The sequence below is a fragment of the Podarcis raffonei genome, chromosome 16 (assembly GCF_027172205.1).
Source record: "Podarcis raffonei isolate rPodRaf1 chromosome 16, rPodRaf1.pri, whole genome shotgun sequence".
Lineage (NCBI taxonomy): Eukaryota > Metazoa > Chordata > Lepidosauria > Squamata > Lacertidae > Podarcis > Podarcis raffonei.
Genome location: NC_070617.1, coordinates 26067868 through 26085520, shown reverse-complemented (window position 1 = coordinate 26085520; position 17653 = coordinate 26067868). Strand labels below are relative to the sequence as shown.

The window sequence follows — 17653 nt, the reverse complement described above, 5'->3', positions numbered from 1 at the left end:
CCTCTGGCCCGGCGCTCCGGAAGCGCGTCGGCACGTAACCCCGCTTCCGTGCGCCAAAGGCGGAAGTCGCGCTTACTTCCGGGTTCGCGCTTGGGTGGTCGGTGCTGCGGTCGCCATGAACAGCGTCGGCGAGGCCTGCACGGAGATGAAGCGGGAGTACGACCAGTGCTTCAACCGCTGGTTCGCCGAGAAGTTCCTGAAGGGCGAGGGCGGCGACGGCAGCGGAGACCCCTGCGCCCAACTCTTCAAGAGCTACCAGCTCTGCGTCCAGGCAAGGCAAAAAAATGCCTCTGAGCACTTGCAGAGGTCGGGGCGGCGGGGCTTGCGCTTCAGGCTTCGGCTGCATCCGCACCTCGCGTTTAAAGCGCTATTTCTTGCCTTTCTGTCTCACCTTATTTCCTCTAAGGAGCTGGAACATAGTCGCCTCCCCACAATCTCATTTAATCCTCTTGGTGAGGTTGCGAGGCTGCGACTTCCTCAGGGTCACCCACGTAAGCTCGATGGTCCAGTCCAGCCATAGCTGTCAACTTTTCCCTTTTCTTGCGAGGAATCCTATTCGGAATAAGGGAATTTCCCTTAAAAAAAGCGAAAAGTTGTCAGCTATGAGTCCAGCACTCTTGAACATAACGCCTAGTCAGCTCTCAAAACACATATCTGAACCGCTTAAAAGCTACAATAACACTGTGATTGTCACAGCTCAGAACTCTAGAAACCTCAGTATGTTCAGGGTGCTGCGGGCTGTTAGGAGATGCTTCTGCTTGCCTCATGTAGCTGCCATTCCCAGAGTCCCCTGTGATGGTGAAGACATTCTGGGAATTGTCGTTCCAGAAAGGGAATTCGGTGGTCTCTTAACAAATCTGAGAGTCAGCGTGGTTTAGTGGTTAGCTAATCAGACTACCAGGACCTGGGAGAACAAGGTTCAAATCCCCATTGGGTCAGGAAGGTCATTGGATGTACCTTGAGGCCAGTCACTCCCTCTCAGCCTAACCGATCTCATAGGGTGGTTGTGTGGATCAAATGAGGAAGGGGAGAATTCTGCGCACCACTTTGAGCTCCTTCGAGAAATAGGTGGGGTAGAAATGCAAATTTTAAAATAAAAAACCCAGCACCCTTGACAAACTACAGTTCCCAGGATTCTTTGGGGGAAGTCATGGTCCTTTAAAGTGGTATGATACTTCTTTAAATGCAAGATGTGGCTCTCATCTGTTAGGGGGCCTCAGGCAGGGTGTGCTTGGTGGTGGTCAGTGGGGAATGGCGTGCAGGTCTTCCTTTAAGTGAAGTCAGACAAGACCTGCCCATATTCTTCTGTGTATAAGATGCCCCCATGTATAAGACGCACCTCTTTCGTTAAAAAACCTAATGTTATACACGGAAAAATACGGTACAGTGGTGCCCCGCAAGACGAATGCCTCGCAAGATGAAAAACTTGCTAGACGAAAGGGTTTTCCGTTTTTTTAGTTGTTCCGCAAGACGAATTTCCCTATGGGCTTGCTTTGCAAGACGAAACGTCTTGCGAGTTCTTGCGAGTTTGTTTCCTTTTTCTTAAAGCCGCTAAGCCGCTAATAGCCGTGCTTCGCAAGACGAAAAAACCGCAAGACGAAGAGACTCGCGGAACGGATTAATTTCGCCTTGCGAGGCACCACTGTACTTTGCATGGGTTGCAGAGAGAGAAAATGGGGAGCATGTGTTTACGAACAGAAAAACACTTGCTTTTGCACTGTAGAAAAAATGTGGTAGTAGTTTGAGTAGTCTCCAGATGTTTTGGACTACAGCCACACCAATTGCAGCTGATGGGAGTTGTCTCGAACATCTGGAAGGTGACAGATTGTCAAAGACTGCACTATGGACTGTTGTCTCGTGCTGATGGGAGTTGTGGTCCAGGACTTCTGGAGGCTACCGGGTTGGCCAAGCCTGGTCTATGTTTTACGAGTTCCACATTCTGTGGTATATGATTCTAATCTTTTTTCCCCTGTGTCTAAATACACTTTTTTCTATTGAGACAATTAAGTAAAGTGACTGGGGCTTATGAGAATTGTAGTCCAAAACATCTGGAGGGCACTAGAGTAGCGCAATCTAGGTTGGACTAGGGCTGGGTTGATCCAAGTTCAAAATTCCCTATTTGGTCATTAAGCTCCTTGGGCCAGTTGCTACCTCTCACCCTCAGGATTATTGTGGGGGAATGGGGGAGGAGGAGAGTTGGGTACACTGCTTTGTGATCCTTAGAGGAAGGGCAACATATTCACCAGGTCTCAAAATCAGTCCCTGGAACTTCTAGTGAGAGGCTCAGGCTGCAATCATTGTACACTTACCCCCTCCCCCAGACCCTAATAGAACAACTGGTTGGTGGAGGCAGAACTGATCAACATGCATACATCACACAAAACTCTGGAAGTCACAATCATAGAATTGTAGAGTTGGAAGGAACCCCGAGGTCATCTACTCCAACCCCCTGCAGTGTAGGAGTCACAAGTCTCTGCCCACACAATCTGGGTAGCATAGTTTATGACAGAGGTGGCAGCCTATGGTTTTTTGGCAGGGAAGGAGGTTGAACTATAGGAGAACAACTTTTGTTTTTTCTCCGAGTGCCATTTTGTGTTTTGCTTTTACACAAGCAATAATGTAATAGGTAATCCCCGCAATAACATGTTTGTGTGGGTGTCTTGCAAGGGAACGAGAAAGTTATAGTCATTACAGCAATTGCTATAATAGTAATATGTCCTCACTTTAATGCTGTTTGTGCAGTTGTTGCTGTTTATACAGTGCTATTACCATATTTTTGCTTTTAATGTTCTGTGGATGGATCCCTGGCCTCGGGAAGCTTACAATCCAGCATAGACAATAGCCAGGCATGAGGAATGCGTTTGCAAATACTTTGCAAATTTCTTTATATTCCACTTTTCTTCTTCCATGTCTCCCACGGTGGTGCACATTTAGGTGCTAGACATTCTCTCCTCCAGGCACTGATCAGACCCAGACCTGCATGTGCCCTCAGAATGTATCCGGGAACATTTTAGGAATGTGTACACAATTTTAGGAAGGAGCTTCAGACACAGGGAACAATTTTGCCTCTAGCCCCAAATTTTGCAATTCTCTCTGTACAAATAGGGAAACCACTGTCCTAAGCATAATACGGAATTTGGGGGCTTTATCAGATGTAGTTCTAAGTTAAGGTCACTTATAAGTATACTAGTTTCACTGGTGAAATGTTTTGCAGCAGTGGATCACTGTTGAACTTGAGAATGCAAAATTACCGTATTTTTCGCCCCATAGGGCGCACCTAGTTTTTTTGGGGGGGGAAATAAGAAAAAAAAAATTATTTCCCTCCAGGCGTGGGGCTGGGGAAGCCCGAGCTTCCCCGTGCCCCCAAGAACAGGCTGCTATCCGCAGGGATGCAGGCAGCTCTCCGCAAGCCATGGGAGCCCAGCACGAAGTTGTGCCCCAGGCTTCGGGATGCAGGCAGCTCTCTGCAAGCCTAGGGAGCCTGGCGGGAACTCCCGTGGGCTCCCAAGGCTTGCGGATAGCTTCCCGACCCCTTTTGTTCTCCAGGCTTCAGCAAAAGCCTGCATTCGCCCCTTCATTTTTGGAGGGGAAAAAGTGCGTCCTATAGGGCGAAAAATACGGTAGGTGGTTGGTAATGTATCTGCCATGCAACAAGTTTCGGCTAGCACAGCTGTTGCACTGGATTTCTGTGTTGTGGAGCATTAATTCTCACCCTTGCACTAGTGGGCAGAGAATGCTGAATTCAGCGCTTTGTGTTTTTTTTATAATTTGGTTACTTTTTAGACCATATTTGTAAATATTAAAATATGCTTGCCTTTTTGCTTCTTCCAGAAAGCTATTAAGGAGAAAGACATCCCCATTGAAGGACTGGAATTCATGGGCCCCAGCAAAGGGAAGTCGGAAAACTCTTCTTGACCATGATGGTCACAGAAAAAAATATTCTGAACCCACACCGGCATGCTAAATCTAGTTGGCTGCTGGACAAGGACTCTAGCTATGTTGTCCATGGGGATGGATAAATTCAAGGACTGTTCAGCCCATGAGCAGTAACATCTGCCTCATTAATCTAGTAGCAAGCTTTATATCTACTGACGTATTGTGGGTTTTATCATGCGCAGAGTGGGATTCTCCCGATTTACAACTGAATGTATTTCTAACAAAGGAGTTGGGAAGAAATTCATGCCTGGTTTTTGATCAACCAGTTGTTTTTATTTATGTAAATCTTAACTGCAACTGTTAAAATGAATGTCAGGGTCAATCTCATACATTAATCAATGTGTTCTGTTGGGATTTTACTTTCTGTTTGTCAATTCCACTTCTAGTGGTAGCAGAGAATTCCACTTGGGCTGTAAGTTAACCTAACGTTAAAGGATACCATATTCAGTGAAATACTGGTGGAGAAATACTGTGCCTCTGAGGAAGTTGGCCTCATTCTGTGTCTGTTTGTTCAGCTATTCCAAGAAGCCCAGGCCAGATGTAGAAGTTTAAAGGGTACAATGCTTTCTATTTACCAAAGGGAGGAAAGGTTTCAACTTCAGCACAGTGTTGTTGGGATTGACCTCAAAAACTTGAAATACAGCATAAGATGGATGTGTAAAAGGTGGGTCTCCATTTCACTTGGCCAAAGTCAGGTTATTAAAATGAGCCAGCATTGTTTTAACTTGTTGCCTGATTTATAAACCTGTAGGAGGAAATCTAGAATTGAAACAAGTTGGTAGCTGATATCAACAAGCATCTAGTGTCATACAATCTTACCATAGTAGCTAAAATGCATCGGTGTTCGTTCAGAGGCAGCTGGGTTGAAACTCCTCAAAACCAGGAAACGGACAGCTCTGTATGTGAAGCTTTTTTAAGTTTGTTATGTGATGGCCTGACACCCATCTCTTACAACCTTGACAAGTCTAGTTTCTTAAGCAAAAGGATTTCAGTATAACATTAATAAGAAGTGTAGACACCCCCCCCACATGCACGTTGTTAATGGACTTTAGGGGCATAGCAAATGGGCTTCTCAACCCCATCTATTAAATCTGCATTTATTTTAATTTTTCCTAAACCAGCAGCATTTTTAAAAAGAAAAATGCAGTTTGTTTCATATTAAAAGGACTGAATTCAATAGTTGGGTCACCTGCAGAACCCCACAGAGAATTCTACAACCAACTTCTTGCAGCCCTGTTGTCAGTGTTGGAAATGTTCTTGCAACAGAAAGTGCCTTCTGATATGATGAATCAGCTGTATGCATTCTGCTGTGTGCAATAACAATTAAACAAGAATAAAAAAATTAAAACTGTAGTGGACTTTTACTTTGTGTAGCACTGCTTCGGAGTATCATAGGTGGACAGCTTACACCACTGGTGCTCTTCCCTGAACTAGGGAAGATACTTGCTGTATAAGTAGCTAAGATACCAGTTGTGAATGTCAGAGCTCAAGTCTTGCCTGCCTCTGCCATCCATTCAGTTCAATGGCCTCAGACAAATCTCCACCTCAGTCAACGCAGCTGCAACAGAGCTACTGGTCTGTCTTAATAGGTATGTATATAGAGCACTATGTAAAATTCCAATAATTACCAATTCATTTAGTCAAATAATCTTTTAAGTATGTAGCCCTCCTCAGTATTGGAGGTTGTGATTAGTGCATAAACCCACCATTAGGAGAACCCTGACTCCTTCACCGGAGGTACTAGCCCTCCCCTAACATAAGCTGGATAAGAATGTGTTTTGGGTTGCAAAAATAATAATACAGTGGTTAAGAATCAGAATGCAAGCAACAAATGTGGCTGTTCTCTGCTTTTCTCATCCCTTTGCACAATACAGAGAAAATTTATCACTTCATTTCATAACATAATCTGCTCAAACATGAAAGAATATAAGGAAACCATGCAGTGGTTCATGTTCCCATTTTCCCACTGCTGTTCAAGTTGTCTTAAACCAAAATTGTAGCTTCCCCAGGATAGTTAAGAAAAATCACAGAAAAACTTGGTTGAAAGTGTTTTCTTTTTAATGTGACCTCTGGAACAATACATTCTGCTAGAGGTCAGAACTTCATCATTTCATAGTATAAGGAATGGAGAGCACTGCTGGTCCCAACGTGGGTCTTGGTCCAGCTACCTTAAATGGTCCACATGGCTGGCATGATGCAATTGCTTAATGGTCATCTTCATAGCCAGTTGGCAGAGCGTTAACATGGGGGTTGTGGAAGAAAGTATGGTTCCCATCACCCCATGGGAAGGGCTATAGAAAGAAGAGATTAAAGTTTTTAGCAAGCTACAAAGCAGGAATTCAACTACTTATAACAGCTTATAAATGAAAAAGGCACAGTAGATTATTTAAAAAAGCAATTATTCTGAAAATGATGCTTGAAAAGCACTAATTAGCACCAAACAGGAGGCTAGATCAGAAGTCACTGCTACAGAGCAGGGACAACTTGGAAACAGTAGTTTCAGAGTTACCGGTGACTCAAAGCAGATTACAATTAAATACAAACTACCAGCAAAACCGAGAGACAGAAGACAGAGCTGACACTAAATTATAAAAGATAACAGCTCTTTCAGTCAACACCACTCCCTGAATTGGCTACACTGAACATGGTAACCTATCCCAGAGCTTGGGAGCCCCTCCTAGAAGATTCCTCTTAGCCATGGTCATTAGACCGTCTGGAGGGCCTCAGGTTGGGGACAACTGAGTTAAACTAAAGGCTTAAAATGACAACTGTATAGAATTGTAGATTCATAGAATCATGGAGCTGAAAGAGTCTCAGGGTCATCTTTTTAGCCCAACCTCCTGCAATGCAGGAATCTCAACTAAAGCAGCCATGATGGAAATTAGAGCTCTTTATCTTTAGGTATGTACATCCCACCCTGTTCCGTTCAGACCAGTGGCTGGGACAAAGTCACGTGGGTGGGCCCTAGGCAATGACCCAACAGGGCCATTTTAGTAGCTATTGGGACATTTAGAAAAAAGAAAACACACATATATTTCAAATGCACTTTAAAAATGTTTTAGTGTAAAATAAAAGATAAAAATAAAATAAAGTGGGACTAAAATGGCACTGGCTATGGGGTGAAGGGCAGGGCACATCTCAGGCTGGTGGGATCCACTTCATTTTTCATTGGGCACCCCAAGATCAACTGGCCAGAGCTGGGTGCAAGAAGACCTAGCAGACAGAATCAAACAATGCAGGGTTTTTTTTTTTGGGGGGGGGGAGACAGTCTGTCTTTGCTTTTTAAGTTGATCTTTAACATTGCCATTTTTTCAGCTACCTTTTTTTTAATGAAATACAGCTTTTGCACTAACATTTACTACCTTTCTCTACTATATAATTTTGGAAAGTGGCTTGCCTCTTGAGATCTCATCATCAACCTATCTGGCATGACGGATCCCAAGGCGGGGGAATAGCATGTTTAGATACCACGGGATGCAGCTTTGCATCCAGATGGGAGGGCTGAACCTTTCCAAACTGCACTGATTTGGGAACCTCTTAAGGCATCATCATCCAGTTTGGTGCCATCTCCTTGTTAAGTGGTCCAAATAAATAAAGAACAAGACTTGCTTGTGGACAGGTTTGAGTGCAATACCTTGGTCCGGAGGCGAAGATGGGCATAAGGAATGAACTCTGGCCTTTCATGTTCTTGCTGAGACTTCAGGTAGCAGTTCAGCATACACACAGCAACTCCAGGCAAAGCAACCACGAAGGACAGGATCTTCCACATGCGAGCTAATGGAAAGAATTCACACACAAGCAGAAACTGATTGGTTGCCCTGTTTTTTTGCAAAGGGGAAAAAAAGCACAGGGCTGATAAAATTAATCCCTGAATGTCAGCTTCTTTATAATGGGATCCCTCCTCTCAACTGGCCAATAACTTAAGCAGTGTGTTTCAGAACAGTTTGCAGGCACTTATGGTTGGCGGGGGGTGGGGAGTAAGGAAAAATAAAAGAACCTCAGCTTAAATTGTGCTCTTTTTAGAGTATGAATGTAAGAAGAACCTAGTTGAATTAGATCACAGGCATTGTGTTATCAAAGCAACCAACTAGATCTCTCTGGCCGAAGCTCGAAAGCAGGACCAGAGTACAATGCTCACCCCCAGCAATCATTATTCAGAGCTATATTGCCTCCAATACTGGGGAATAGCAACCAGAGCTAGTAGTCATTAATAGCCTTATCCTTCACTGACTTGCCTAAACCAGGCTCCTCAACCTTGTGCCCTCCAGATGTTGCTGGGCAGGGTGGGCCTTTGGTCTGATCTAGCAGCTAGGACTGGGCGATATATCAATATATAATCCAAAAGCGGTTTGAAGTCCATATTGTGATATCGGTTTCATAATTTCTGACCTGGCAAAATATCGCAAATCAGTGTGTGTGTGTGTGTGTGTGTGTGTGTCTCCACTATGCAAAAATCACATTTCTGGGGAAAACCGTGAAGCCAGCCAATGCTCTTGATGCCTGCAGCCTGTTAACTCTGCCAACTCAGCTCTCCCCTGCCTCCTACAGGGAGCAGTGAATCACAATAGCAGTCCTTCTCCGTTGCCAGCACTAAGCAACTGGTAGACTGCTTCTGACCTTGGAGGCCCTATTTAGCGGCCACCAGAAAGAATGTAGGCCAGTGGCAGGGCAACAGCTTTACATACAAAAGGTCCTAGGTTCCATCCCAGATAAGGATTGAATCCTATCTCCAGATATGGCTGGGGAAGACTCCCTTCTTGAAACCCTGGAGAGATGCTGCCAGTCCGTGTAGGCAGTGCTTGGCTAGATGGACCAATGGCCCAACTCGGTATAAGGCAGCTTCCTATGATCCTTTTGGGGAAGCAGGCACACGAAAGCTCATACCAATAACTAACTTAAGTTGGACTCAAAGATGCTACTGGAAGGAATAACTAACTTAGCTGGTCTCTATGCTGCTACTGGAAAGAATTTTTTTTAAAAAAAATATTTTGTTTCGACTACGGCAGACCAACACGGCTTTGTTGTTGTTTAGTCGTTTAGTCGTGTCCGACTCTTCGTGACCCCATGGACCAGAGCATGCCAGGCACTTCTGTCTTCCACTGCCTCCCGCAGTTTGGTCAAACTCATGCTGGTAGCTTCGAGAACACTATCCAACCATCTCATCCTCATCTCATCCTTCTCCTTGTGCCCTCCATCTTTCCCAACATCAGGGTCTTTTCCAGGGAGTCTTCTCTTCTCATGAGGTGGCCAAAGTCTTGGAGCCTCAGCTTCAGGATCTGTCCTTCCAGTGAGCACTCAGGGCTGATTTCCTTAAGGATGGAGAGGTTTGATCTTCTTGCAGTCCATGGGACTCTCAAGAGTCTCCTCCAGCATCATAATTCAAAAGCATCAATTCTTCGACGATCAGCCTTCTTTATGGTCCAGCTCTCACTTCCATACATCACTACTGGGAAAACCATAGCTTTTACTATACGGGCCTTTGTTGGCAAGGTGATGTCTCTACTACTTTGTAACTAGCTCTCTGCATAAGGTTGGGAATAGATTCCCAGCCTGGAGCCCAGGAGAGCTGCCAGTACGTGTAGACAGTACCAAGCCAAATGGACCAGGGACCTGGCTGGGCACAAGGCAGCTTCCTTTGTTCGGTGCCCAGAGGCGGCCTTGTCCACCCCCCGCCCGCTCTCCTTCTTGGCGGCGCCGGCAGGACCGCCCTCTTCCCCGCAAGGTCACCCGATCACAGGCCCCACTTACTGGACCCGGCCTCGCCGTGGCCCGACGCCGCTGCCGCCGAGAGGAGCCGCTTCAGCCCGGCCCGCGGAGTTGGAGCCACCAGCTGCCGGGAGGCCTTCCCGAGCACGACCGCTGCCGCCGTCGCCATGTCGCCGCCTCTTCTCGACTAGAAGACTTCGTTCGCTCTCTCGGTGCCGGAAGCGGATGTAAGGAGACGGAGAGCGGGCGCTTGCTAATGACGTCAGCACCAGGGGAGCGATGGGAGACATAGCGCAGAGGGCGTGCCTCCAACATAGACTGGTAAGGGATAGATTCACGCACACAGGACTCACTTCCGGGTTGCTTGGGGCAGACGTGGGAGCTGCTGGTTTACAGCAAAGAAGGAATCTAACATTTTAGGCTGCCATCCTAAATCCGCTTGAATTCCCCATTTAATTTACTAGATTATTTAGGGTTGTGTTTGCTGCCTGTTGTTTCTGATTCAGTTGTTATCTAATGTGTGTGGGGAGGAAAGAGTTTTGTTGTTTGGTTTGGAGATTTTAACTTTTAAAAGTGCAAACTGGGCAAAAGCAGGCTTCAGATTGCCATTGGGAGCTAGACAGATCTTGCTTCAGCCGCAGGGGTACTTTTGAATGGGGGATTTGTGGGTGGCACACTGATATTCCTGTGGATCAGGCGAACAATTTGCAATTAGTTCTGTTCAGAATTATCCATACAGCTTAATTACCAAATGGAAATACTACCAAATGGAAAACCAAATGAGATAAGTAAAAAAATTGTCCAGTAGCACCTTAGAGACCAACTAAGTTTGTTCTGGGTATAAGCCTTCGTGTGCTTATCATGACCTAGCAACCCAGTGGAACACAGCCGGCAGAAAGGGTGGTGAAAGTTGAATTCCTCTAACTTGATCCTGAGCAGATTCTGGAATAGGGACAACTTAAGCTGGTGTGATCTATGTCATCATAAATTCTGCCAACTTTCTAGAGTTAGGATTGTTCTGTTATGCACACAAAAGCTTATACCCAGAACAAATTTAGTTGGTCTCTAAGGTGCTACTGGACAATTTTTTAAATTTATTTTGACTGCGTCAGACCAACATGGCTACCTACCTGAATCTCAAATGAGATAAGGTTATTTATGTATGCAACAACTGCAGCCCGTGTTTTGTTAGCCGAATAATGGAAAGCGAGGTCCCAACCAAAGAAGTATGGCAACTTAAGTTGACAGAATATGTGCAACTTGCAGACTTAACATATAGAATAAGAGAACAAGAAGACCATCTGTTTTAAGAAGATTGGAAAAAGTTTATTGACTATATGGAAAATAATTGTACATAGCTGAAAACGTTGGCAGCATTAAGATAAATTCAATAGTGTAAAATAAGTAAATTTTGAAGGATGCAATAATGGAAAGCTGATTGGTATTGTTTTTGTAAAATATGCAGGGATTTAAGATATGTAAAATGAACCATAGAAAGAGAAGAAGGGAAGTCACTGATACTTCAAGGATGTAAAATAAGTATTTGAAATTGTAAAACGGAAAACTTAATAAAAATTATTTTAAAAAAGAAAACCAAATTACCCCAAAAGCTTGCTGGAGGTGCTATTGAGGTTGCTGAATATATTAATTTTATGAATCTGGGAACTAGTTTGATAAAGCTGCTGAGAATTGCAGCTCTGTGAGACTACAGTTCCCAGGATTCTTGGGGAGAGGAAGTCATGTGCTTTAGGTGTGGAGCTGCTGTGTAAACCTAGTTTCATGGATATTTACTGCTGGTGTGACCCTTTGACCAAAGAATACAGAGAAGAGCTCCTCCTAGCTTATAGCAGTAATAGATCCTGGAAAGATTAAAGCAGATCCTCAATACAGTCCTGGAGCATGGCTTGTGAGTAGAAGAGGAAAAACTGGCTTGTGGAAAAGGAAATAGACACTGGGCTCTGAAAACCATTTCAGCAGTGGAGGCTTGTCTGTTAGACTGAATGTAGTAAGTGACACTTTCTAGCCATGTTTACCTAAGTATATAAACCCCATTGGATTAAGCAGGAGGACCAATTATTGCTGAGTATAAATGATTATAGTTAGGCTATTAAAATCACCTGTAGGATGGGCATAGGTAGGAGGACCAAGATGCCCATCTGTGTACATCTCTTGTTTTCTCCTCTCTTGGGGCTGGCAGTTTCCACTTGACAACAGCGATATGATGGCCACCAATTTGGTTAACTTTAAAAGGGGGTTAGACAAATTCCTGTAAGGGAGGGGGGCACAGTTTGGTGGTAGAGCATCTGCCCTGCCTGCAGAAGACTCCACGTTTGATCCCAAATTGCATCTCCAGGTAGGACTGGGAGAGACTCTCATCTGAAACTCTGAAGAGCCACTGCCAGACAGTATTTACAGAACTGAGCTAGATGTGCAAGTAGATAAATAGGTACCACTCCGGCGGGAAGGTAAATGGCGTTTCTGTGCGCTGCTCTGGTTCGCCAGAAGCAGCTTAGTCATGCTGGCCACATGACCCAGAAGCTGTACACCGGCTCCCTTGGCCAATAAAGAGAGATGAGCGCCGCAACCCCAGAGTCGGCCACAGCTGGACCTAACGGTCAGGGGTCCCTTTACCTTTACTGAGCTAGATGATCCATTGGTGTGACTCAGGAAAAAGCAGTTTCTTGCATGTCCACATACAAACAGATGCATCCCAGTTTGGCCAGGCTTTCCTTTAAATGATCAGGCCTCCCACCCTGTTGTCCAGCGGCCAAACCTCCCCATCATAGTGTCCTGCACTGCTGGGCGTGGTGCTGTATTCTTCAAATTAAAAAATGGTGTGGGTCTGATCCTCTGGTCTGATCCAGCAGAGATCTTCTGCTCAAAAGTGAGTAGAGCCACAGAGGTGGCTTTTACAAGAATCTTATATTCCATCCACACAAAAGCCAGAGTTTTCTTCCACCTCATCTGTCCACCAGGCAAGCAAGAGGTGTAGGGCAGGGTCAGTGAGGGGTTTGGCTGGGGAGAGTGCATTAGGCAAGACAGAGAGACGTGGAGGGCCACATTCCATGCCCAGTGGCTTCCCTCCACTGGCCTAACATAACAAACAAGGCATTGCTAACATTTTAGGCGAACAGCTCTGGAGAAACCGCCATCAAGTCCTGAAAGGTGGATAAATCATTGGTAGTACTTGACAGTTCCACGGGGCGGCAGGCTGAGCTTTCTACCGGTGGCTGACCCTGGAGATGGGATGTCCAGGCGACTGTTTCACATCTCAAAACATGCATTTTCTAGGCGGGAATGTAGATCCGTTCTAATCATGTAATTTACAGGGTCATTGTGCGGATAAAATGGGATAGACCCCATGAATACCACCCTGATCTCCTTGGAGACATGCCAATGTCATAAAAGGAATAAATAAAATCCCTTCCCTGCAAATCCACCACAAATTAGGCCCTGGGACCCCAAAGGACTTCAGATGCATTTTATTAATTAAGATGTTTTGCAAACACACTACAGTGGTACCTCGGGTTAAGTACCTAATTCGTTCCGGAGGTCCGTACTTAACCTGAAACTGTTCTTAACCTGAAGCACTATTTCTGGGTTAGCGGAGTCTGTAACCTGAAGCGTATGTAACCTGAAGCGTATGTAACCTGAGGTACCACTGTATACCTTTTAAAGCACATTCCTTTCTGGCCAAGAATTCTGGGAACTGCAGTTCCTTAAGTCTTGCTGGAAATTGAGAAGCAGCGGAGACTGGTTTCGTGAGGCACTGCCCCCACCAACCTCAGCCTTTTACTTGTCTGCCTTCTTGCTGATGAAGCAGGTGCCACTAGCGACCAGCTTCCTCCTTCTTAGTCTCTGTGTTGCCTTTGCAGAACTCAGCAGGGATGGGGAGAAAACCAGAACTGAGTTGGCTCTGGCACCACCTACTGTTGGGCTCCCAGTGAGCACCAGCTTCCAGTGGTGAGAGATAAAACTACAGCATGCAGAATCTTTGAGGGAAAGAATGTGGCTCTGAATGCATTTCATAGTGGGTGGAAACAGAGAATGGTAGAGTTAGAAGGGACCCCTAGGGTCATCTAGTCCAACCCCCTGCAATGCAGGAATCACAGCTCAAGATTCCCCGATAGATGGTCATCCTGCCTCTGTTTAAAAACCTCCAATGAAGGAGATTCCATCACCTTCCAAGGTGGTCCATTCTGCTGCCCAACAGCTCTTGGAAAGTTCTTCCTAGTCTTTAGTTGGAATCTCCTTTGTTGTCACTTGAATCCACCCCTTCTGTTCTCTGGAACAGCAGCGAAAACAAGCTTGCTCCATCTTGCATGTGACAGTCCTTCAGCTATTTGAAGGTGGCCCCTCCAGAAGAGGAGATAGATAGATGATAGATAGATAGATGATAGATAGATAGATATTTGTGTGTGTACTCATTATACCTTTAAATTATTATTATTCATTCCTTTTCTATATCACTTTATATTTTTAGGGGCGGAATCTCAAAGCAGTTTACATTAAAAAATCAAATAAAACAACCCAGAATAAAACATTATTGAAGAAACTAAAATATAAATTATACATTCAAAGCAATGGCAAACTAAAACATGATCTTAAAGTTTTCAGGATATAACATTACAAAGGAGGTCAGCTACAGAATGCACATTTTAACGCAGCAAAGTTAACCCACATATGGGAAACATTACTAAACAAAGTTCAATATAAAATGCACATTTAAAGCAGCATAATTATCAAGCGAATAACATATCTTAAGCATAGAACATACAGGTACAGTGGTATCTCGCAAGACGAATACCTCGCAAGACGGAAAACTTGCAAGACGAAAGGGTTTTTTGTTTTTTGAGCTGCTTCGCAAGACGCTTTTCCCTATGGGCTTGCTTCGCAAGACGGAAATGTCTTGCAAGTTTGTTTCCTTTTTCTTAACACCGTTAATACAGTTGCGACTTGACTTCGAGGAGCAACTCATAGCACGCGGTGTGGTAGCCTTTTTTGAGGTTTTTGAAGACTTTTGTGATTTTTGAAGCTTTTCCAAAACTTTTCCGACACCGTGCTTCGCAAGACGAAAAAAATCGCAAGACGACAAAACTCGCGGAACGAATTAATTTCGTCTTGCGAGGCACCACTGTACATGCTTCTGCTGGGAGGGCTGTGTCTGTAGAAGCTCAGGCTCAATGACTTGAATCTGCACTAAGAGACAAGATGGTCTCTGGCCTCTTCAGCAGCCTCAGCTTTCGTAGTTGGAGTCAGTCAGGGCTCCACCTCCAGAACTCACAGCTAAGAGGGTATAGACCCAGTTCCACCCACTGCATGCCCTGATAGGCATCAGGTTGTCTACTGTGAGAACAGGATGCTAGACTAGATGGGTCTCTGGCCTGATCCAGCTGAAGGGCTCTTCTTGTGGTCTTACATTCCTCTGTTTCTGAACTTGCTTGCGAATCTGAACACAGCTCTCACTTGGAATGAGGCCTTTTATGGTTTCTGAAAAGTCCTATCTTATACTGTAGAAGAAGATGCCTATGAAACATGTATTATGCAGATGAATGCATGTTTTTCATGTTTTAAAGGGTGCGTTTTAATTGCGTAGAATGTGGATTTTATCGGTGCGCAATTCTTTTTTTCCTTCTTTTTAAGTATCTACCCAGAAGGTGAGACGGAAGGGACCTATGCCTTGGTGCCCATGAGAAATGGGACAAATTCTGAGCCGTTCAGTCCACCCTTGGATGCTGCAAACTCTTGCATCACTTTAAACACTGAAAAAAACCCCTGCTTGCCTCCTGTCCGTAGACGCTCACTGGCCAGTCCTGGCTGAGCAGCAGCGGAGACAATGATGGGACAAAAGAGAAGATTTGCCCCATTCTTTTCTCGCCTGTCTCCAGCCTCCTCCATCCCTTCAGATCTTGCCCTGCCCCTCCCCTTCTTTTTACAGGGACCCCCATCCATCTACACCGCAAGGCGGAGGGCAGGGGATGGGGAGGAATGCCATTGTCCTGTCTTCTAGGAATGATCTGGAAGCTCTATGCAAATCTTCAGTTGAAGACCCTGGGAACTGGGCCTCTGGGGGATGGGTTTAGCTATGGGGTCTGGGGGAGGGGGAGATGTTTGGCGATCTCTTAGCAGCCCAATGCAGTATCAGTTCAGCAGGCAGGGAATTCCTTCTCCTTCCTCTTGTTTCCTTGGAAGGAAGGACAGCATGATACCATATGTTGTGTGTGCATCCTCCGACATGTATAGCTGCCATGTCTTCTGAGCATCTGAGATGTTTATTTGGTTGGTCTGATGAGAGTAACTACCCAGATGCCTTTTCTCTCCCTTAAGGTAAAGGCAAAGGGACCCCTGACCATTAGGTCCAGTCATGACCGACTCTGGGGTTGTGGCACTCATCTCGCTTTATGGGCCGAGGGAGCCGGCGTACAGCTTCCGGGTCATGTGGCCAGCATGACTAAGCCACTTCTGGCGAACCTGAGCAGCGCACGGAAACGCCGTTTACCTTCCCGCCGGAGTGGTACCTATTTATCTACTTGCACTTTGACATGCTTTTGAACTGCTAGGTTGGCAAGAGCAGGGACCGAGCAACGGGACCTCACCCCGTCACGAGGATTCGAACCGCCGACCTTCTGATCGGCAAGTCCTAGGCTCTGTGGTTTAACCCACAGCGCCACCCGCGTCCCTTATCAATGGCTACTAGCCGCAATGGACTATACTCTGCTTCCACGGTCGGAGGCAGAAAAGCTTTTTAATACCAGCTGCTGGTAGCCACAGGAGAGGAGGGTGCCCTCATGTTTGGGCCTGTTTGCCGGTTTCCCACAGACATCTGGGTAACCACTTTAAGAACAGGGCTGCTGAACTAGATGGATACCCTTTGGCCTGATTGATTGGGCTCTTCTGCTGTTCTTACATTTACGTTCTTATGATAATGACCACTTATCTGCATTCATCCAGATTTGCTTGCAGGGTGTTTACACGTCATCCTGTTCATCATTCATTCACCCCACACTTTTCAATGCATTTCCCCACTGCTTCCCAAACCGCAATTAAAAAACAAAAAACCCAGTTTTGTTGCGCTAGGGTGAGACAAAGCGCTTCAACCCACTTTAAATGCGCAACCCCGAAGTTCTGGTATGCGCTGGATTCCCTGCTGTGAAATATGGACAGTCCCTCGGATGCTATTGCCAGCTCTCATACAAAGGCGCTGTTGACATGCGGCCATCCAAATCGCGTTCCAGGGTTTTCTTCTCTCTCCTCTGATTACCCCTCTGACAGATAAGGAGAACAAGCTGTTCTTTTCCTCTTCGCCTTTTGCGGAAAGGTAACATCACGCGGCCTTGCCTGCTCAACAGAAAACAATTCCTTCCCTTCTCTCTCCCGTTTCTCGCCGTACATTTCTCTCTGCTTCAGGAACGCCGGCCAAAGTGAGCAGTGCGCGCATGAACTCTTGAGGGCAGAGGTGTGCGGGAGAGAAACTCTTGCACGATTTCCCAGCGAGATCTAACAAGTGGTTCAAGTGCCCCAGACTTGAATGCTGGTTTAAAGTTTAGGGCCCACCTTATTGTCTTCCAAAGCAACTACAGTGGTACCTCAGGTTAAGTACTTAATTTGTTCCGGAGGTCTGTTCTTAACCTGAAACTGTTCTTAACCTGAAGCACCACTTTATCGAAAGGGGCCTCCTGCAGCTGCTGTGCCGCCGCTGAACGATTTCTGTTCTCATCTTGAAGCAAAGTTCTTAACCCGAGGTAATATTTCTGGGTTAGCGGAGTCTGTAACCTGAAGCGTATGTAACCCGAGGTACCACTGTACTCTATTCCAAACTTAAAAATGGAAAGTGTAATGCTGGTGGTCAACAAAAGAGGTTTAAAGACTCTCTCAAGGCAAATCTAAAAAAATGCAGTATAAACATCGACAACTGGGAAACACTGGCTTGCGAGTGTTCCAATTGGAGAACAGCCTTTACCAAAGGTGTGATGGACTTTGAAGACGCTTGAACTCAGGACACAAGGGAGAA

General features: G+C 45.5%; 2 protein-coding genes across 3 annotated transcripts; one reads left to right on the top strand and one right to left on the bottom strand.

The window, feature by feature from the left end:
* Nucleotides 1-49: 49 nt before the first annotated feature.
* TRIAP1 (TP53 regulated inhibitor of apoptosis 1) lies at nt 50-5289 on the top strand. The gene is made up of 2 exons (XM_053368052.1): nt 50-271; nt 3832-5289. Exons 1-2 carry the CDS (start codon nt 116-118, stop codon nt 3913-3915), a joined length of 240 nt encoding a protein of 79 aa, XP_053224027.1. The 5' UTR covers nt 50-115; the 3' UTR covers nt 3916-5289.
* A 687-nt stretch (nt 5290-5976) lies between these two features.
* Nucleotides 5977-9887, bottom strand: LOC128403353 (cytochrome c oxidase subunit 6A1, mitochondrial). Of its 2 annotated transcripts, none has more exons than XM_053368055.1 (3): nt 9685-9883; nt 7571-7710; nt 5977-6227 (listed from the first exon to the last, which is right to left on the bottom strand). In XM_053368055.1, exons 1-3 carry the CDS (start codon nt 9809-9811, stop codon nt 6141-6143), a joined length of 354 nt encoding a protein of 117 aa, XP_053224030.1. In that variant the 5' UTR covers nt 9812-9883; the 3' UTR covers nt 5977-6140. The 2 variants fall into 2 exon arrangements, with proteins under 2 accessions (XP_053224030.1, XP_053224031.1); XM_053368056.1 differs by lacking the exon at nt 5977-6227 and adding an exon at nt 6980-7149 and having other exon boundaries at nt 9685-9887.
* Nucleotides 9888-17653: the final 7766 nt, after the last annotated feature.

Bases quoted from the DNA above. Each gene is read 5' to 3' on its own strand.
- LOC128403353 (XM_053368055.1), bottom strand. From the start codon at position 9,811: ATGGCGACGGCGGCAGCGGTCGTGCTCGGGAAGGCCTCCCGGCAGCTG. The intron at 7,711-9,684 runs GTAAGTGGGGCC...TCTTTCCATTAG, and splicing joins CCACGGCGAGGCCGGGTCCA to CTCGCATGTGGAAGATCCTG. The intron at 6,228-7,570 runs GTATTGCACTCA...TTCTTTCTATAG, and splicing joins ATCTTCGCCTCCGGACCAAG to CCCTTCCCATGGGGTGATGG.
- TRIAP1 (XM_053368052.1), top strand. From the start codon at position 116: ATGAACAGCGTCGGCGAGGCCTGCACGGAGATGAAGCGGGAGTACGAC. The intron at 272-3,831 runs GCAAGGCAAAAA...TGCTTCTTCCAG, and splicing joins GCTACCAGCTCTGCGTCCAG to AAAGCTATTAAGGAGAAAGA.